Below are 22,563 nucleotides of genomic sequence, written 5' to 3'. Positions count from 1 at the left end.
CTTACAGACTTGTCAGACTTATCTTGTTAGTAAAAAATTCCAACTTCACAGAAGATGGTATAAACAGGACAATAGTAGCCTAGCCTATACAATGGATCTAGCAGAAATCTTTATGGTAAAGCCAATAATTTTTAAGAGACTACAAAAACCCAACCCTTGGGATGTAGCCTACATATTGGGACGTTGTATTGTTTTTTTCTCATTTATGTTTTCTCTTTTTTTTTCTTTTTTTTTAGTTATAACCGAACTTTAACCCTTTAATGCATGGTGTTTACTACAACATGATCAAGGGTGACTGGGACATAAGGTCAAAAGGGACAGTATAATTAATTTTCTCACCTGATGAGTGAAAATAAAAACTTTTTTGCTGAGCATATCATGTAGGTGGGACGGGCATGCATCAAACAGGAAGTTGACCATGAAATGCATGAACTGAGGAAAATGACATAAGCTTTTGGTAGTTTTAATAACAGTGTCTTAAAATAATCATAGCTATATTGTACAAACTTTTGATGGAAACATGCACTACTGCTACAAAATCTGTAAACATGTTTTAATATCATGTCTCTATTTTCAGAATTAGGTTCTGTTTTGTTCTTTGTTTGTTTTTTTTTTGTTTTTTTTTTGTTTTGTTTTGTTTTGTTTTTTTTGTCATAATGGGACAGTAGAAATTTGTGTGATTGGGACAGTGCTTAAATGCTTTGCTAAGCAAGAAAATCATAAGCCTTGCAATATGCTCTATATGCTCTATCTATATCAGTGATCCCAACCATGTACAAGCTCTAATAAACCACTAATTAACTAAATATTCATGAGCTAGATTTTACTAAAGTAAAACAACCAAAATCTAAAAGAATAGAAATATCATAGTTAAACTATTTCAATTATTTATTTATTTATTACCGATTTTGTTGCAGTATAAGGTTTCTGAAGGTTAAATGTGTTCATCAAACTGTTAATTGGTGATGGGCCCACCCAACATCTCATACAAACACCCTAAAATAAAATAATAATAATTAAAAAAAAGTTTTTACTTGCTTACTTGATTTTTAAGAGTTTTAATGGATTCAAATTTCAAATGTTTTTTGGAAGTCAAGCCTTCTTTTGTGGATGCATTTAGAAAATAAAAAGTAAAATAAAGTTGAACAAAAGTAAATATGGACTCTTAATGAGGATGATGAGAAAAGGAAATATTGCATATACAATTATATTAAAGTATGAAATATGTTGTGCAATACAGTAGCTAAATATGCTTACACAACCTTAAATCAATGGAAAGATGTGCTCTCCCAATAACCCAAAAGTTCCAAAAGAGTCCAATCCCAACCACCTAAATGTGAGTTTTTGCTCAGTTTACAGAAAAGTGTATGCCACACATTCTTTATCATCTTCAAAAGTACATAAATGTATCATGTGTTTTTTTTTTTTAAATAATGTAATAATAATTTAGCAATTCATGCATAAAATGGTTAAATATTTTTCCCGCTCATCTCCGGTTCAAATTTTAACGGTCCAGTCAACGACTCAGCGGACATCTATTGGGACATGAGCGGCAGCCTGCTGATTATGAATGGTAAGTAAATGTAAATGTAATTTTATGATGTATAAAACTGTTAAACATTAAATAATATGAACTGAAGCGTTAATTAAACAGAAAACTATTAAAAAATGTAGTTGTGAGCCCAACCCATAGAATAGGATCGAGAATGAATGCTATTCCCGTTTGATTGCTATAGCAGACTCTAAAGGTATAACTTAACTGAAGATATTCCTTTTAGGCATGTTCCCTGAACTATAGTTTAGGAGGCTACTAAGGTATCTTGTTAAGTGCGACGTTATCAGGTGCTGTCCATGGTGGTGGTACCGTAGCAAGGGCTGTGCCAAGTGTGCGACTCACAGGGCCTCGCGCCAAAGTACAGTGACAGCTGACTTGATGATATAAAGCCATTCTTTTTTGTTGTTCGAAATACTATAATACTATAAAGACATAACGTTATCAAAAATGAACATGCGTGAATATTAGGCTATTCTTCTTGTTAAAAAATTTATTATGCAGTAACAAAATACTGTGTGCGTGTGAGGTGATGACATGATTGTCAGTCAGCTACAAAACACGTGCACTTCCACATATTTTACAATCGAAATATGTCATTAAATTCATTATATAATTAAGTCTGTCAGCTGCGTGACGGGTCTCCAAGGAATTAAACTTTGTTCTAAATATAGCCTAACAGTCGCCATAAACTCACGCCGATGGAGGCTTCGCGCCCGGAATAAATTACAATATAGATTTAGTTTGCAATTTGGATTATTTTTTATAACATTAAAAATTTCTACTTCTGAAGTGCTTATTTTTATAAAGAACCCTGATTTCTCACATAACTCAGTGAAGCAGCCCCTGTATAGAGTGAATTATCCATTCCCGAGAACATCGATATCAACCAATTCAGCACCGCCGCCATGGACAGCACCTGGTAACGTCGCACTAAAGAGGTATAGGCTACTTTAAGCAACCTCCTGAGGGGTAATAGTTCGGGGAACACGCCTAGAAACAGTATATCATCAGTTAAGGTTTTTAGCGCGCTAAAAGACAACGCGCTTGGCAAATCCAGCCCTGAGCATCAAAGTTAACAAGGCAGACATATGCCCAATTGAAAGGTTAACAAAGATTCATTCTGTGATGTAAGCACAACGAAGTTATTGTTCATTGTTTTGGGAAAAAAAATAAAAAAATAGATGCGCGCTTTCCTCTCAACTACAAAAACACACAACAAATATAGAGGGGAATATATAGGCTATATATATATTTTTTGTAAGAAAGCGTCTGATCTGATCATAGCTCTGTGGATATGTTTGCACCAGCTCTGTTATTCAGCATTCTCCAGTCAAGTCAAGTCACGTTTATTTAGCCTGTACCACTTTATACAATGTAGCTTATTGCTTTAAAGCCACAAATAACCTGTCTTATAGGCCAATATCTTAATAACCATCTAGGCCTGGTGATTGAGACATGTTGGCTATTCAAGAAATTTTTTAAAACTTCGGCCTATTCACTGTAATCCGCACCCGACGTCATGATTGTCTTCTCATTTAATAAATCCAGGTAATTGCTTGATTAAGTATTTATTAAAATTAAAATACAATTTATACCAGACGAAATTCACTTTAAAGAAAGGATTTCTTCAAAACAAAACTTTATGAAAGTGATCAAAGTCGTCGGACCCACCCCTTGTCTCCAATTAAGATATTGCGAATCTTATATATTACACTTGTTGTTTACTTTTCATAATCAATATAGATGAAATATAACATTATAATATTTAAACAGAAATATGAAGTAGGCTACGTATTCCTTAGCCCTGTTCAACGATCGCGCCGGCGCGTTCTGGTGGATTTTTTGAGAGAAAGCATGCTTTTGAAACTCAGTCAGTTTTGGACATATACAGGCCTGGATTTCCCTTTAACGTTTTCTCGTTTGCGCTGCGAAGACAAGGTAGACCTTTACTGAAGATGTGCCGTTTCTAGGCGTGTTCCCCAAACTATAACCCCTTAGGAGGTTGCTTAAAGTATTTCGTTACCAGGTGCTGTCCATGGCGGCGGTGCTGAATTAGTTGATTTTCTCGAGAATCGATAATTCACTCTGCAGGGTCTGCTTCACTGCATTGTGTGGGAAATCAGGGTTCTTTATAAAAATAAGCACTTCAGAAGTAGAAATTACATTTATCAGGACTCATGAGACGTTATAAAAATAATCCAAATTGCAAACTAAATCTATATTGTAATTTATCTATATTGTGGGGGCTCTATATTCTACCTGTGCCCCCAGAACGTTAGTTTTAATTCCTTTGAGACGCGTCATGGATCTGACAGTATTGTGTTTATATAGTTTATCCTTTTTTATTCAAAATAAATGTCTGAATCATAAAATAAACCCGATGTGATTGAAAACACTGGATAGTTGAGAAATAGTCTGAGCGCATCTGTCTCTGGTTCAGCATACATTTTTTAGCACTGAATCTTTGCATTTCATTCTTTGCCATATTTCTTATCGAACACTGTTTGTATTACAGCTTCCGAATTATATTCGTATTGACTGGCAACAGTGATAAGGTATAGCTAAGAGTGGCCCAGACCAAGCTTAAGAAAGTATGACTTACAGAAGTTATACTTAACTAAAAGAGTTTGGGGAAACATGTATTAACATTAAGCTACAGTTTAAGGTGTAATTAAAGAAAGAGGCAGAGTTTAGAAGGTTTCGGGAAATCCAGCACAGGTTGATTGAGACTTTTTCCAACCAGGCTAAGTCATCTCAAGGCCAAAAAAAAAATTACCAATTACACTTGATTTTTATGTTATGGAATATTACAATATATTTGATGTATAAAGCAGAATTATTTGACTATAGATGTAAAAAAAAAAAAAAAAAATACAATGAGAGAGATGACAATATCCTTGTGAAATGCATGTTTTTTTTCCCCCCAACAGATTGCGACTGTGAATTTGCAGCATTCACAAGCACCATAACTATGCTTTGTTTATAGAATGTTTATGAAGAAGGTAGGCTTTTTTGTTATTAAAGAAAATGAAAATAATTTGATATATATTATATATTTATATATATTATATATATATATATATATATATATATATATATATATATATATATATATATATATATACATAACAACATTTATATAGGATGAATTAATTAAACTAAACAGTGGTAAATGTTCTGATGAAATATTTAAATATTGTTAATAAAGTCAAGTATGTAAACTATACCAGGAAGTGGGAGGTGCTTGGCATGTTGCTGCTTCAATGAGCAAGGGGAAAAATATTATTAATATGAATATGTGATTGTTCATTTGTGTTGATGTCATTTGTTTTAGACTGTTATAAGTAACGTTTTTTTTTTCTTTTTTATTAATTTTGTTCAGTAGGTCACGGAATTTATATTTCAGAAGCCACAACCATGGCAGGCAAGTAAAATAGCCTACATTTACATATACTTTCCCCTGACTGAAACCCATTTTTATTGCCCTATGACCAAAGCTGTCCACATCATTATATAGAGGCCTATGAGGTCAGGTTACATATTAACATTAAGAGGAAACATAACATTATAATGTAACTGTAGTGGCAAGAAAAGCTGATTATTTTATGTGACCCTAACGTTCTTATTCACTTTGCACCTGTAGTGCATTTGGGTGTGAATTTGGAGTCAGTCATATAAATGTATTGCAAAATTATCATAAATAAATGTACTTTGCTAGTACATTGGTTCATTGTACTTTGGTTAAAAAGGATTTTTTTTTACTGTAATAAACACTTGGTGAGAAACTGTTTGATATTGTGCAACAGTACAAATGTCTAAAGCTGTTACAAATCTGTCTTTCTCTTTTCAGAGAGGCAATTTGCGTTTGCCTCGGAGGAAGAATTGTATAGTCGGCATAGTGATTCAGACACTGACTGTCCCTACTGCAGGACTGCAGTAGCGCTAACTCAGACACATCTGTTAAAACGGCATTATAGATATGCTGTATTTTATACAGAAGCAAAGACCGGTAATTTACTCAAGAATTGATCAGTGGATATTTCCATTAGATGTTTCTCACTGTGTTTTTTTTGTACTTTATTATAGTGAAGTTTATTATACCCTGTTACTGCACTGATGGAGCGCAAGGCCGGAGTCACTGGCATTGCCCAGTCTGCAGAAATATTACAGGGAGAGCAGAGGATTTCAAAATTCATCTGAGAAAACACGGTTTGTGTTAATTTTACTTTGACCTACCACAATGTCATGTATTATTTTATATGTGCAGCTATATTTGCTGCTGCATTCATTATACAAGAATATTAAACAATCTGAATGCCATAGAACTGGCACTAATAATACTTTTTTTATGGATTAGGTTATGAAGTGACAGAAAAGTCTTCAGGTTTGACCATTCTCAATAATATAACTTCAGTGCAGTTGCTTATTTTCGCAATGGATTTTTAAATGGGGCTTGCATTGCTATATCTTTTTTTTATTTATTTGTTAGTGACCCAACAACCTATTCTTGAAGAAAAAGATTCATTTTCCAAGGTACAAATTTCAGAGGAGGAAGCGAAAACACAACTGAAACAAGAAACACAGTCGCAGACAGATTCTCAAAAGGGCTGCTATAAATGTAAAATATGCAGAGTTCAGTTTTCCAACACATCTAATCTGAAAAGACATGAGAGAATGCAGCATGGTTTAGACCAACCTATGCTTTGCATTGATGAAAAGAATGCAATATATGTCACTCCTAAGGAATTACATGGGCCAAGAGTACCAATCCATATAATTAAATCACTGCTACTTGGCAAATTATACTGCGAGTCTGAAATTTGTCGAGACATGGCAAAGATTGCAGCCAGGAGTGGACACCCTGGAACTGAATGCCACCACCTACAACGAACTAACTCTGCACAGCGTTACATTCCTCCACCACCACTAAACACTACGTCTTTGGACCAAATGCTGAACAAAGGACTGATGTCAAAATCAAGAGTAGAAGAATCAAAGGACTTACTCTTGAAAGCCTGTGAAGAGGAGGTTGATTGCGTTTTCCCAATTTTTTGGGGGGAATATGGCCTGGCACAGACTTACATATATTTTTCAGTATTCACAAACCTCAAAGACAACTGGTGTCAGCTTGGGCGAACAATTGTAACGTTTGACACACATTCTGGAAAATGGCACTGTCCATGTAGGGGCAGTAAGCCCAGATTGAGTTGTGTCCACAGATGTGTGTGCATGTGGTGGGTATTTCAGGAACATCCATCATGGCTAAAAGACAATTCAATTGCAAGTCCTGAAGAAATAGAGGACATTGAAGAGAATGAAGAAGACAGGGATGATGACAGAAAACCATCAAATGAGACGGCATCAGCAGTCATCAAAATGACAGAGTACCTTATGAGGTGCAAGAAAATTCCAGAAACTCTTCCTCAAGAGTTAACTGTAAGGGAAATGGTGATCCCTCAAAGCTTTGTGCCCAAAGAGACAAAGTGCCCTTACTGCCCAGGACCATGCTACCCAAACCTTAGTGATGCTATACTGAAAACAAAGTGTGGTACCATTTATGGTTTGTTTTCTGTGCACAAAGGTATTGGTCAAACTGTTGTTAGTTCTAGTGGAGGAAAATTATATATATATATATATATATATATATATATATAAAAAAAAATGTATATATAAAATACATTTTTTGTTCAGGTGTTGCTGTGTACATAAAGGAATGCCCTGTTTGTGGAACCCAAGTCAGATTCCAAGAATATAATTCTGGATTTCATAACTTCAACAACAAAGTATTCCTCACAATCCCTTTGTGTTCACTTTTGACAACCGGTCTTTCTGTAAGTAAAATAAATGTGAATTTTTAGCCAAACATTATTTAACATATTGTCCTAACTAATGAACATTTGTCTTTACCTGCAACAGAACCACATTGCTGTTGGACGTTTTTTGCGTACTCTGGGGGAACACAGCAAAGTGTACATTCCACAAAACACAATAAGGAAAGCTTTTTACCACTTTTCTGCTTTGAGGAGCTACACCTACAATTACTTCTGTTACCGTTGTGGCCATCATCCTCCTATTTTAATTGCTGACAGCAACTGGAAAGTGGCCTTTGACTTACCAGGTATGAATTCATTGTACTCATTTAAAAGCCCTCAAATGCTGCCAACAACAGTTAACAATGTCTTATCTTATAATTTACTCTTTATGTGTAGTGCATCTCATGAGACGTCCAGACCTGACAAACACCACTTCACAGGACACGCAGGTGAACATTTCAGCTAGATGGGAAACCCTTGAAAAAGAAATAATAGCAACAGGATTTTGTGATGGTAAGCTGTTTTTTATACTTAAACATTATATGTACTTCCTTTAAATTATTTTACAATTCCTTCCTTCCTTCCCTCAGTTACCTCACTCACTCACTCACTCACTCACTTCTTCCTTCAGTCCCTTCCTCTGTCCCTCCCTCATTCCTTCCTTTTCCTTCCCTCCCTATTCACTCACTCACTCACTCACTCACTCACTCACTCACTCAATCATGACCGTCTCCCTCCTTATCTCCCTCCCTCAGGGTCATCTCAAAACCCCTTCTCTAGCCCACTAACATATTCTGCCTTTACACCATGGATTGGTCAAAACTCCAGAATGTCTGATGTCATACCAAAGACTGAGATTTTCAAAGGCCTCTCCCAGAAAGACAGATTGTGGACAAAGAGGCCAATTGAGGAATTTGATGAGGACAGAATTTTGCAAGTATTAGAGACCAAAGGGGTAAGACAATTTACAAGCTAATTCTCTCTCTCTCTCTCTCATATATATATATATATATATATATATATATATATATATATATATATATACTATATAGGTTTAATCTGTAACTTTCGGAGGAAATACCATTTGAGTCAATTTGTCATTTGCTTGAACTACTTTGGCTGCGTTTTTTAAAATAACCAAATGCATGTTTTTTCACCAACATTATTAGCCTCGAAGAGAAGATCTTACAAAGGCATGCAATGCTCTAGGCATTTCAGCAAGTGGATCACAATCTGACCTCATTAATAGGCTTGAGGAACTTCTGTTGTATAAGGAAATATATCCCAAAATGTTCGTAAAGCTTCACAAAGCAGGAGGTAAGATAAATATGTAGAGACTTGCAAGCATGGTCCAGAATGGACAACAACTTATTATTTTTTTTAATGCATCTGGAACACAGACATTAAGGTAAATGCAGTAGTTTAGTAAAAGTAAATAAATAAATAGAATTTTATAGTGCCACGGATACTCAAAATGGAGAATGAAACAGAATCCCAGGCTAAATTACACAATGATGATCTAAATAGGAAAACTTGAACAAAGTAGAACAATATCTACAAAGGGCTACTAACACAGGAAACAGCAAAAGACAAAAGACAAAAGACAGAAAACTAAAGCATGAATATTCAACTATCATCATAATAATGAATCATAGACATTACTGAATCCCAGTTATAGTAAATAAATACATTTATATTTTACACTTGACTTTGCTAAACTATATTATTTATTGTAAAAAAAAAAATAATAAATTAGCAATGTTCTGCATTTTTTTTTTTTCCCACAGGAGGGGTACTGCATCTTGGGTGCCCCCATAGTGTGGTGTACTATCAGTCGCCCCTGTGGTGGCAAGAATCTGCTCGAGACCATGGAGATGCTCTCCTGAGCTTCAAATTTCCACCTACAGTTTTTATCTCTGACATAGCTGGCCGTGTCGCCAGACATGTGAATAATAGGACTCATCAAAAATTTTTCCAGCCATATGATGGCAGGCTATGTGCTCCAACAGCAGAAAACATTTCTGCTGCATTGGAAAAAAAACTTGAAGTGCAGCATGAATGGGTGAATACCCTCCAAAGCTCTATGGGGCCAAAGATACATAAAGACAAATCAACTGACAGATTCACCTGCCCTCACCCTCTGACTGGAACTTGCGAACGGTATTCCCTTTATGACCGTTTTCATGAAAAAAACCAAAAAAGGCCTGAGGAGAGACTGAGGAGCATAAAACTGTTGCCAGACCTTGCCTCTGTTGTTAATTCAGCTTCAGCAGAGCAAATTAACAAAGAGCTGTCAACCAGCAGGTACTTCCTCTGCCAATTGAAGGACATTCACTATATGTTTGCATTGCGGCTGAATTTCCATCTGCACAACCAGCGGATCAACAATAACTTCCTGCAGGACATTCAAAAAATGTCCAACAAAGATGTGCACCTTGGGCAACATGGAAACCTATTAATAGGTGTTGATGAGGAAACAGACAAAGGTAATGTAATTCATCAAAAAAATTGATGTAGTACAATAAATGTTTTAACATATACTTTGTTTTATCTCAATTCTATGTCATATCATTGCAGAGATGTACCGAAGAACAGCTGTAAAGTCATTAACTGAACCACAAGCTGAACCAGACAAAGTTGAAGAAGACCTGGAGAGTTTCACTGTGTCATTGTTTCCTATAAGTGAACAAAATAAGGTACAGACTGACTTTTGTATGTGTTAAATTTCCAAGGAATAGATTACAGTAAACCAAACTAAATCTGTAAAATTTTGTTATTCATTTACATGTAATTTATGACTTCTGTTTTTTGAACTAAAGGCCAAGCTGAAACAACTTTACATTGCCTGGAGGAGAGAGAGAGAAATAATTCACAGATTTTCAGCATATGCAACACTATATATTGCTGACTTAAGAAGTGTTTGCCCGTCCTCTCTTTTAGATGAAGACCAAACCAAGAACATGCCTTGGTTAAATGATAATGTAAGTGTGCTTAAAATGTTCTTATGTTTGCTTTATAAATCTTTATAAGTATCTCAGAAGGCACACAGTGCACAGAATTTATATAATATAAGCACTACACTCACATTCACACTACAATCATGTAATTATCTGTAATTTTCTAAAGTTTGTGTAATTAATTTGTGTAATTGTGTAATTTAAAGGCTGTGAATTGTCGACTTGCTCAGATAGCAGCAGAAACTCAGAATGTAAGTACTTAACTGTTTGATGACTAATGAGTGTTTTATGTAATTGCCTCATGAGAAATGTAACATTGCACTGTGAATGTTAGGAACATATTATAATTAATTGTATTTCACTTCATGCACAGGTCTTTGCCTTGTACACAGATGTGTACATTTTGTGGTACAGAGAGTGGTCACAAAAAAATGCCATTACAAGGTCACATGTGCAAGGTCCTAAGGTATGCTTGACTACATGTTTAATAACAGAAGGGTTTCACACACACACACACACACACACATGTAAGTATATGTGTGTGTGTGGTGTGTACTCGTTTTGACTCTATTGTGAGGACCAAATGTCCTCACTTATTCTGTGGAATACTTTCACAACCCTCTAGTGAGGACATTGACTGATCCTCACTATTTTAAAAGGCTTATAAATCAGCAAATTTATTTTTTAATTAAATCTAGTGGTCACATGTTTCTGTGATGGGTAGGTTTAGGAGTAGGGGTTGGGTAAGGGGATAGAAAATATCATTGACCTGATATAAAATCAATGGAAGTCAATGCAATGTCCACACTAAGATAGCAGTACAAACGTGTGTGTGTGTGTGTGTGTGTGTGTGTGTGTGTGTTGTTCCCTGTAGAATGTTCAAAAGTTCCTGCTCCCAAGAATCGTTGGGGGTAACACACCAGAACTAGGAAACCACTTTATACTCTGGGTAATTTCTGCAAGACACTGTAGTGCTGTACACTGTCTAGATATGCTGACTGAAACTTTTCTCATTTCTCAGGTTTTCGATGTCCCTGCAAAACAAGTGCGCATTTACGATTCAATGAGGATCTACAATTCTATAGAAAGGAATGACATGGAGATTCTGAGGTAATACATTTGTAATCTGTATCAGGTGAATTATAAAAACATTAATTATTTTAAAAACATATTAATGGTATATAGAAAATATGAAAGATGCTTGACGTATGAGCTCTCTTTTAATCTAAAATCTTTAAAGAGAGGCTTTCCAAAAATATGGGTCACTGGAAGGCTGGACTGTTTGCAATCCAGAACAGTGGATTCAGCAAGACTGTGTGAACTGTGGGGTATTTGTGTGCACTGTAAGGTTTATTTCTCAGTTCACTATTAAAATGTTTTTAATGTAAATGTGTGTATTTGGGCTGTGAACAACATTTTTTTTTTTTAAAGGCAGCAGAAATGGAAGCAAAAAACATGAAAATGTCATCTGAAGTGCTTCAAACATGTCAGCTAACACACCTACGTGTTTACCATGCCACAAGCATGTTGAAAGATGTGACTACTGAAGTAAGATAAATAAGAATTAAGAGTTTCAATACAATTTGACAAAAAAAAGGAAATTTTTAAATTTATATGTTCTACTGGACAGGACTTTCCCACTGCAATTGGAGAAACGGAGGAAAGTGAAATAGAGACCAACACCTGCATGGCCCAGGACATAAAAGCCTGTGTCTATCAAAAGACAGGAAAAAAGTACATAGTATAGCATTATAAACTTTATCATGTTGTAAATGAATTTTTCTGCTTTTAAAATTACAATAATATTTATGTTTTCAGAACTCTGCATCCACACACCACACTTATGCAGTGGGTTCAGTGTGACCAGTGCAACAAATGGTTACACACTGATTGCGCTGGCATAGACCCTGTAACCATTTCAAAAGAAACACCCTTTAGCTGTGGATGTGATCAAGAACAGCCATATTCCTTTGAAAGGTTAGCAACAGAACTGTAACAAAAACAAAAGATCACTAAACTATTTGTAATGTATACATTTATACTTTACAGCACCCTCACAGCTTTGAAAGATGGACTTTTGGTCGACACAGTGGTGACAGATGAAGAAATTGTGGTAATTGTTATGACAGCCTTTAAAAATAAAATAGCACGTATATGCTGTATGACACGTAATCAAGATTAACATATTTAGAAAATTAATAAATACTAATATTGCTGTAAAACAACTTTTTTTTTTCTTTTGTAGAAACTCCATCATGACCTCATGTCTGGTGCAGTTAAGTCGCAACGAATGTTTCTGAACAAGAATCCAAATTATGCACCCAAATTAAAAATGCTGTGCAACCTCCGGATTTCTGTCTTTAACCAAGAACAGGTATAATAAAATACCACAGTTACTTTTTTTATAGATTCATAGTGCGTTTTCACCACAGATTCTCAATATCTTATCATTTATTATAATCGAAAATTGGAATGTAATGGTGGATTTATTTGAAACACTGATAAGGGAACTATCTGCATTGTTGTTTTTCATAGACTGAGGGTATAATTGACAAAGTGTACCAAGTTTTGAAATTGCAAAAAACAGATTTATCAAGCCCTTCTTATGCCATGGAGGTCATGACACCTGAGGTATGTAACGTTTTGTGAAGAAGATATTAATAATTCAGGAGCTAATGATATATATTTTAAATTTGAGTAATTATGCAATTATCAATTCTACATTTAATGCACAATTTATAATATGTGATACAATTGTAATGATAGTGTTTTTCCTTGATTATAGATTACCATTCTGATTCTTAAAAAAACTGAGGGGTTCCACCGATTTCAGGCCGAAATGGCATTTGCTGCTGCACATTGTGTGGAATAAGTGCAACACGCAATACATATATATATTGTTTATTGTTTTTTTATTTGTAAATAGTTCTTTTCTTGTTTTGATTTGTAAATATTCTTTATCTTTGTGAAATACTTATACAGTCTGTGCTCTGTGATTTTAATGATTATGGGCTTTCTTTTATTGAAATATTAAAAAGCACTGCAGTTTGTCCTGTTGTCACTGAAATTACTTAACCCTAAAAATGGCAAGACAAAATTAATTGATTGCTGTTTTCCGTCTTATTGGGACAATAAGAAATATTTTTTATTAAAAAACAATTTCTAACTATGACTTTTATTTTTGATTTTAATGTTTGTATCCCACAGAATACTTACTTAAACCAGTTTAGTGTATACATTCACTGTAAACAGAATTCTTGTTGGCAATACCTTTAACAACATTTCAAAACATTTTATTCTCCAATATATTATAATAAACATTCTTGTGAACATATTCTGATAAACAATACGTGTTAAAAATATTTATTATTAAGTGATAAACAATATTTCTGAATACAATTATATTGGAAACTAATATAAGTTAATGCAACACAGATTAATTTCATAGCCCTATAAAGGGCAAGAGAGAACTCAGAAAATATATCTAAAATCTACTTAATGCTTTCTGTCCTCTGATTGACAGTACATACATATAAAGTATGTGTAAACCCAAAATTTACTGTACTGAAGCAACTTGATTATTCATATTTATACACCATTTTTAATGCTAAAAATTACAATTAGGCCTACTAATAAACTACTTTTTTCGTGTTTATGTAAGTGTCAAATATAACACAGCATGCTTTCGGGGAACATTTATTTGTCAAACTATACAAAAGAATTGAGTCATAATGTTATATTAATAAAAAATAAAATTATGTATTTCCATGCAGCGAGAGTGATTAGAGAACGCGTTATCCTCGCGTCTCAGCAGTGGCTGGCTGGGCTGAGCGTCATTTTCCACCAGTTGAGATCACGGTCATTTGACTGCTTTAATTGAGATAAACCCATCTAAAACGTCAACCATACAAAAGAACAGAGTCATAATATTATATTAATAATGATAAAATTATGTATTTCCATGCAGCGAGAGTGATTAGAGAACGCGTTATACTCGCGTCTCAGCAGTGGCTGGCTGGGCTGAGCGTCATTTTCCACCAGTTGAGATCACGGTCATTTGACTGCTTTAATTGAGATAAACCCATCTAAAACGTCAACCATACAAAAGAATAGAGTCATAATATTATATTAATAATTATAAAATTATGTATTTCCACGCAACGATAGAAATAAGGAACGCGTTACACTCTGCCAGCCACCGCTGACAGACCTGCCAGAATCAAGACTGGCAGCTGCCACCAGCGCCACTGCCAGGTCACGTGACCGGCCAGAATCAGACTGGCAGCTGCCACCAGCGCCACTGCCAGGTCACGTGACCTGCCAGAATCAGACTGGCAGCTGCCACCAGGTCACGTGACCTGCCAGTGGCTGCTGCCGCCAGCCAGCTGAAGATTGAACCCCTACTGGAAAAATCGTACTGAAAGTGATTCCAACGATACAGTTCATGTGTCGTTATCGTTATAGCTGTGGTGTGGACTTCTCTGATCTCACAGAAATAGCAGAGTTAGGTACGGAAGAGGATTAGGGCCAAGCAATAATAAAAAAATAAAACCATCTCGAGATTGAAGTTGTTAAATTTCGAGAAAAAAAGTCTAAATGTTGAGAATAAACTCGTTAAATTATGAGAAAAAATTGGTTAAATTTCGAGAAAAAAGTCGAGAAAATTTTGAGAATAAAGTCATTAAATTATGAGAAAAGAGTCGGAAAATTACAAGAACAAATTCGTTAAATTACGAATTTGTTCTCATAATTTAATGACTTTTTTCTCATAATTTAATGACTTTATTCTCAACATTTTATCTCGACTTTTTTCTCGTAATTTAACAAGTTTATTCTCAACATTTTATCGACTTTTTTCTTGAAATTTAACGATTTTTTTCTCGTAATTTAACGAGTTTATTCTCAACATTTTATCTCGACTTTTTTCTCGAAATTTAACAACTTTAATCTCGAGATGGTTTTATTTTTTTATTATTGCTTGGCCCTAATCCTCTTCCGTGGTTAGGCTATTCAAACTTTAACGTCTTAAAAACGCGGCGCTCATGTGAAACGCGGAAAAATCAGCGGCGCATGGCGGTAAATGTACGTCTGCCATTTTATGCAACTGCAATTTAAAAGCGCAGTGGAACTAAGCGTTCTGTGTTAACCAGTTCAGACCTTAATTTGTACTAAAAAGTTAAGCAAAGAATTAAGTAATTGTAGATAGCCAACTGTTTTGATTTATGTCAATAAAAAATAAAAGGTATTGTGTCAGTTGTTATGTAGCCTACAAGCCATAAATACAGCATTTGTGATTTAAAAAAAAAAAAAAAAATACTAGATGGAGGATGGAGTGCTTAGCGTTATAATGGAACAGTGGGTTATTTGTGGGCATTGCAATTGTGGGCAATGTATGATTGCCTATTCACTCCATTATAAAGTGATCCATTGTATCTCTATCCTGTTTGGTTCTATTTTTATAATAGATCTTGTATTTGTACAATGCTCTGCCCACACTGAATGCACTACCAGCAGTGTCTTTGATGGATCTTTTCATACATTCACAATTATTTTGGCTGTCTTGCATTGTTTATACAGCATTTTCCTTTTGAGGCCTAGCTATCAGCTATATTTCCAGTTTTCATGATATGCACTTTGTCTGCTAAGAAAACCAGATTTTTACATTTTCTGAAAAAAATCATGTGTAGGTGCTTGCTTGCCCATGCAAAACATGCCACCATTATGTTTGGCCTGGAACAGTTTACTTTTACATTTACTAATTTAGTGTTTTGAGTTGTTGCTCACTGCCCACCCAAAATGATTTAATTGATTGATTTATTTGAATAAAATACTTGTTTTAATTAGTAACGTCAAAAAAGATTTTATATATATGTATGTATACACACACATGTAGTGGCTGAATTTTTTTAAGTGTTTATCCAAAAGTGATTGAAATGGAGAGCAGAGTGTGTGAGTGGACGGTATCTGAGTGCTCTCCTCTCACCTACCTCGATTTTATTTTATTTTTATTTTGAATGTTTAATGTATTAAAAGGGCTGGGGTAATGAATTATAATCTTTAATGCAGAGCGCGATCGATACTTCCACAAAATAAATCAGCTTTTTACTGAGAGCGTCAGGGCCTTTAATACACTGGGGGAGAAACAAGTGAGGGAGGGAAGGAGAGGAGGAGAGTGCGCAGGAAGGGGAAGGGAGCATGACAGGAGCCGTTGATGGAAGGAGAAAGCAGGAACGAATGGGGTTAGATGAGAGTGCTTCGGAAAGATGCTATCACTGGTGACCACATTTCAGATGATCCCAACAAAGTCTTAGTATCTTCAACGAACCCCAGGGAGTCAGGAGGTCACATCGCTCATCTCACAATAGCTGCAGAATTGTTGCGTATAAAAATCTGGTTGCTTTGTTTTAAGGGTCCTATCAGACCTGAGTTCTCATAATAATCATTCACTTCTCAACTTAATGAAGGCTAACCTCAGGGGGTCCTCTAATTTTAGCTGAAATTCTGACAAGTTAAAAATTAATTTTCTTTGTTTGCCATTGCAAGGCTGAAAATATGTTGTTTTTTTGGCATATTAATGACAATACTTTGATTTAAAGTGCTTGGTCTAAACGTTCTGAATGCTGCATCTTTAAGACATTGCAAAAAATGTGGTCTACTAGATGACAGTCTCTGAACTCCGTGCGTCGTTGTGCTCAGTATATCATCAATTCATCGACAAAAAGGTCTGCGGACTGACGCATTTTGATTAATGTTGCCATGACAACTGCATAATTCATGAAATGTATTAGCGTTCCATTTGTCGTTTTTGAGTTATGATTCACCCCAGCCAAGGATTGTCAAAAAAAAACATCTTTGCTCGCACCCACGTTGTTTTAAGACCCCCATCATCTACTGCCTCCTTCCTAAATGTCAAAGTATACAGAGTGTCAGCTTCTTTCCGACGAGACAGCATGAATTAATTTGCTCTCATAAATATCTTGTTAGCATCAGTTTGTATAGGACACTCTCATAATTATACAGATACAAAGGCAATAGCACACCAACCACTGGGCGTTATAGTGCCACATAGCGGTGAGGTATATTAACTGCAACCTCATCCACTATATATTTTAGTATAATAAATATTATTTCAGTGAACTCATGGCAGTTGCATGCCTATAAATATATAGAATGTATTAAATATGGCTGTATCATACATATGTGTTTTAAATTCATTTATTTGTTTTACCACTGTGCTGTTTAACCATTACATATAGTAAGTGTTTACTATATGCTTTACCGTTTTGTTTCCAAACCAATAGATGAAAGTATTTAAATGAGTATTAACAAATTCTGACTGCTTTAAGCTTGTTTGTTGTCTAAGTCCTGTGGCTTGTCAAAACTGGAGTGGAAATCTACAGGAGAGAAAGAAAAGATTTTGTTAATGATTTTGGACATTATTAAAAAAAATCAAGGCATATAATAAATAAGGCAGTTCTTGTTTTTCTGATTATTAAGTGGCTATTCACAGTACCTAATTTAAAGCAAATAAAATAAATCTCAAACTGACATGTATATTTTTTATATGTTAAATGTATATATTGATTGGCAATATTAGTTCAAATATATTAATATGGCATAGGCTGAATAGAAAAGAATAAAATGCTTATTTTTACATTGACTTTATAGTTTTGAGAGACAATCCCATATTTAATGTCTGGATTTTTTTTTTTTTTTAATCTTGTATAGTTTTGATCATGAGATCACGTCACTGTCGGCATCCACCTAAGTTGTCAAGCTTCTACCAGCTGACAGATTAATTAAGTTTCATTAAACGTCAAAAACTAAAGACAAATGTTTTGTCCTCTGTTTTAAAAGATGAGCCTATTAATCTTGCTATATAGACAATTAATTGATTTAAGTATTTTTTATTTATTTTAAATTCTCACTATTATTTGCATATAATTTTTTTTCAGTTGTGACTAGGGCTGCATGATACTGGGAAAATATGCAATGTTGAGTATTGCGATAATGATATTTCTTGCGATAGAACATTTCCCTAGAGAAATGCTGTTTTTATTAGCTTTTTTTATATATATAATTTATAATTTTAATTTATATATATATATATATATATATATATATATATATATATATATATATATGATCATACTAAAATAAACAGGTAATAGATATTCTTCTGATCTAACTAAATCTAATTCAGGTAAAAAAATAAAAAATAAAATAAAAACTGTCAATAATTATATCAACCTAAATCTCAACATCAAGAGTATCAAGGTATTTTTGTTATTTTAATTTATCTTTGTTATTAAAAAATAAGAACTACAAACAATAAGGCAAATACAATAGGAAAAATTCTTAGATGAAATAGCATTCAAGTAAGAAACAATACAGAAACTGAATGATCAAATTTAAATCTAAAACACTGCATAGTCTTCACATTAATTAAATGTACATTGATTCATAATAAAGATACAAAATTCATTCAAGAGCATTGAGGTGAATTTCTCGTTATCTTTTGTTTTTTGACAGACAGCAGCAGGTTTACTATATTAGGCTACTGTCCCTTTAAGACCTAACGCACGGCCACGGATCCTACTGAAACGCATCAGATTCCTTTCCTAACTTACTTAAGACATACCGACTGTGTCTACATAAATACTCACAAAGACAGACATTTTGACATAACAGTGCGTGTATTTGACTGGTTGAGTGCAACTAGGCGAGAAAAAGAACTGAAGGGATCGTGCGCTGTCAGAGAGGCGGCTTGTGTGCGCGCTTCGGGTGTGTGTGTGTCAGACAGACAGCAGACAGTGTTTTTCCGCAAGGAGTTGTTTTCCGCAACTTATTGCGGTTAATAATTCTTTTTAACGTCACGTAAGTAACAGTTACATGCCCAGTCTATTAACTGCTATAGTCTATGCATATACCTAAAACTTCGCCTATTATCCTAATAGGGTCTTTGGGGTCTTTTTAGACCCCAAACGACGCTTGCTCAAATAAAAAAAAAATATTCTCTTTGTCCAAATGACATGAAACTTTGTACCATTGTTAACACTTTCTTCGGGGTCTCCACAGACCCCAGGCAATAAAATGTAATTTTGTTATGTGTATTTGTGCAGTTTTTGGAGGATTTCTCGTATCTTTTAAATTTATATAAAATAAATAAATAAATAAATAAATATTTTTACAAAAACAGCTTTTCTATGTAAAATTCACTTTATAAAAGACACACATTTCTAACTTTCTTTCATGGGGATAACATGGATAATTTGACATGGTTTAGTGTAAGATTTTTGCCCATCTTTTGGAAAATGCAGTTTTAAAAGTAAAAAAAAAAAAAACACTTTTACCAGTAGATGGCTGCAGAGCTCCACTATATGCTATGTTATTTGACTAACTGAAAGACATCTTTTCATAAGTTTTTTTTTGTTGTTGTTGAATTCATATCTAAATGTTATGAAATCACAATTATAACAATAAAAATTACTTTTTGTCAAAGTTTAGCATTTTTTGTACTGAAAAAAATTATTTTTCCAAAATGTTGATTTTGAGGATGAATTTTGTCCATTTTCACAGTGGAGTCTCATCATAATGTAACAATATTGAAAAACTATTTTTTTTTTTCCCATTACAAAAAATACTAAACTTTGACAAAAAGTACCCTTTATTGTTATAATTGTGATTTCATAATATTTAGATATGAATCCAACTGAAAAAAACTTATGAAAAGATGTCTTTCAGTCATTCAAATAGCACATAGCATATAGTGGAGCTCTGCAGCCATCTACTGGTAAAAGTGTTTTTTTTTTTTTTTTACTTTTAAAACTGCATTTTCCAAAAGATGGGCAAAAATCTTACACTAAACCATGTCAAATTATCCATGTTATCCCCATGAATGAAATTTAGAAATGTGGGTCTTTTATAAAAGTGAATTTTACATAAAAAGCTGTTTTTGTATAAAAACCTATTTAAAAAAAACTTTTTTAATTTATTTATATAAATTTATGATAAATTCACCAAAAACTGTACAAACATGGAGTAAAAACATTGATAAACAGAGTAAAATTACATTTGTTTTTTAAAAAAACAAGTATTTTGTTACAAAATTGCATTTTGTTGCCTGGGGTCTGTGGAGACCCTGAAGACCCTGAGTGTACTTCCCAAACGAAGATCGCATAAGGGTTAAAATCATTCATATATCGCATGCCTTTGGGATATGCATATCGCGATATGTACATTTCCGATATTTCGATATATCGTGCAGCCCTAGTTGTGACCCGCCACTTGAAAATGAAAAGCACAGCTGTAGACTGACCTTCAGTTCCAGATGATACTCGGCTGACATCTGAGTGTGCAGGTGAGATGTTCTCCTCACTATCAACTAAAACACATACACATAATTATTCTCAACACAAAATAAATACAAATACATGTTATTTTACAACCTTCAGCAAATAGTTTATATCTTTACTCTATCTTTACTCACCTCTCCCCTCCTCACTTGGGCTGTCCTGGCTGGGTGTAGGACTGCTGTCATATTCCCAGAGGGCCGTGGCACCTGTTTGGGAAGAGCGTAGGCGCATACGAGGTTGTGCGCGCTGATCTCCTGGACTGAAAGACTGGGAAACTCCTCCTCTGCCCCTGCCAAGAGCCCAGCCGTGCCGGGAGCCTAGCTTGCGCCGACCGGTCCTCAGATTAGCCTTGGGTTGCTCTTCTTCAGCCTGAGATGAAATTCTCCTTAGTAGACTTGGGGAGACCGGAGCACTGATGGTATCATGCTCATGAACTGAGGGGAGAAATATTGAAAAGTGTTATTTTGCAAAAGAAAATGAGATATTTGTACTCTCTTGCTCTTATGGATGAATTTCACAAAACTGACAATTAAGTTTTTTTGCACTGCAACATAATTTTTAAAATTATTAAAGGATTAGTTCACTTTCAAATGAAATTAGACCAAGCTTTACTCACACTCAAGCCATCCTAGGTGACTTTCTTCTTTATGATGAACACAATTAGAGATATTTTAATAAATATCCTGATGCATCCAAGCTTTATAATGGCATTGAACAGGGGTCATGAGTATGAGCTGAAGAAAGTGCTTCCATCTACATCCATCCATCAAAAATGTGTACTCCACACAGCTCTGAGGGTTAATAAAGGCCTTCTGAAGCGAAGCGATGCGTTTGTGTTATAAAGTTAAATATCTAGCTTCCGCTAGACCGCATTCGAGTTACGAAGAAAGTGTAAACTGGCCTTGCGTCAGTTACACTTTTTCCGTAAGTTGAATAGGGAAGGCATAGGATGTAGCGTAAGAGTTTTGCACTTTATTCGTACATTGAATACGTAAGGCAGTCTGGTGGAAGCTAGATATTTTACTTCATAACTTGTTAAATATGGATATTTATGTTACACAAATGCATCGCTTCACTTCAGAGGGACTTTATTTACCCCCTGAAGCCATGTGGAGTACACGTTTATCATGGATGGATGTGAATGGAAGCAATTTCTTCAGCTCACACTCATGACCCCTGTTCACTGCCATTATAAAGCTTGGATACGTCAGGATATTTATTTAAATATCTCTGATTGTGTTCATCAGAAAAAAAGAAAGTCATATACACCTAGAATGGCTTGAGGGTGAGTAAAGCTTGTGGTCATTTTAATTTGAAAGTGAACTAATCCTTTAAGCACATTATTCCCCCAAATTCGCATTATTCTAATGCAAAAAAGAATGTAAAATATATATAAATGTAAAAAATAATAATTTCATATTTTTATATTATTATAAATATTAGTTGTGCTATCTTTCATTTTTGTTGATAAAATATGGTGAATTAAAAATGCATTGCATCCAGATACAGTAGTGTAATGAGAATTAAAAGAGAATTATGGTTAATTGTGCTGAAAATTTTTTTTACATTTAAATATTTGCCAAAACACATGACTCTTTATGAGAATGGCATAAAGAAAAACTATGATTAAAAAAGAGGCTAATTTAAAGTATTTTAAAAATTGCAATTCCCCTTGTTTGTTCGAAATCTTGATGTTGGGGGAAAAAATGAATGCCATGTTATGTTATCTACCATATGTGCATATAAAATGTAATACATAAGTACTGTTAAGCTATTTAGTATATTTATATTACCATGAATCTAAATGCTGTATACACTCTGTGCAATATTAATTTGATCTGCAAATTTCATTCCATTGCTCCTTCACATAAACACAGAATTAC

General features: G+C 34.4%; 2 protein-coding genes across 3 annotated transcripts in view; one reads left to right on the top strand and one right to left on the bottom strand.

Moving 5' to 3' along the window:
• The first annotated feature begins 1,545 nt into the window (after positions 1 to 1,545).
• Positions 1,546 to 14,922, top strand: LOC137030983 (uncharacterized). Its single transcript, XM_067401572.1, has 24 exons — positions 1,546 to 1,573; positions 5,406 to 5,564; positions 5,642 to 5,764; positions 5,913 to 5,939; positions 6,045 to 7,136; positions 7,247 to 7,386; positions 7,472 to 7,673; positions 7,765 to 7,881; positions 8,124 to 8,323; positions 8,538 to 8,685; positions 9,156 to 9,854; positions 9,946 to 10,064; positions 10,188 to 10,349; positions 10,532 to 10,576; positions 10,699 to 10,791; positions 11,200 to 11,435; positions 11,566 to 11,668; positions 11,757 to 11,873; positions 11,956 to 12,059; positions 12,144 to 12,302; positions 12,375 to 12,438; positions 12,571 to 12,699; positions 12,861 to 12,956; positions 13,111 to 14,922. The coding sequence occupies exons 1-24, from the start codon at positions 1,546 to 1,548 to the stop codon at positions 13,195 to 13,197; spliced, it is 4,449 nt and encodes a 1,482-aa protein (XP_067257673.1). The 3' UTR covers positions 13,198 to 14,922.
• A 360-nt stretch (positions 14,923 to 15,282) lies between these two features.
• Positions 15,283 to 22,563, bottom strand: part of ccdc88b (coiled-coil domain containing 88B) — a 28,456-nt gene continuing 21,175 nt past the window's right edge. For both annotated transcript variants that reach the window (XM_067388797.1, XM_067388789.1), the window contains exons 27-29: positions 20,815 to 21,114; positions 20,644 to 20,709; positions 15,283 to 17,719 (exon numbers count right to left, since the gene is read on the bottom strand). In XM_067388797.1, the coding sequence (XP_067244898.1) occupies positions 17,667 to 17,719; positions 20,644 to 20,709; positions 20,815 to 21,114 (419 nt within the window). In that variant the 3' untranslated portion in view covers positions 15,283 to 17,666. The remainder of the gene's footprint in view (positions 17,720 to 20,643; positions 20,710 to 20,814; positions 21,115 to 22,563) is intronic.

The sequence above is a fragment of the Chanodichthys erythropterus genome, chromosome 1 (genome assembly GCF_024489055.1).
Source record: "Chanodichthys erythropterus isolate Z2021 chromosome 1, ASM2448905v1, whole genome shotgun sequence".
In the NCBI taxonomy this organism is placed as follows: domain Eukaryota; kingdom Metazoa; phylum Chordata; class Actinopteri; order Cypriniformes; family Xenocyprididae; genus Chanodichthys; species Chanodichthys erythropterus.
This window is presented reverse-complemented; position numbering and strand designations above follow the sequence as displayed.

What these genes read in the sequence shown, in the direction of transcription:
- LOC137030983 (XM_067401572.1), top strand. Translation starts at nt 1,546, where the DNA reads ATGAGCGGCAGCCTGCTGATTATGAATG. An exon ending in AAGTATTAGAGACCAAAGGG is followed by an intron (nt 8,324 to 8,537) that starts GTAAGACAATTT and finishes CAACATTATTAG; the next exon opens with CCTCGAAGAGAAGATCTTAC. An exon ending in CTATAAGTGAACAAAATAAG is followed by an intron (nt 10,065 to 10,187) that starts GTACAGACTGAC and finishes TTTGAACTAAAG; the next exon opens with GCCAAGCTGAAACAACTTTA.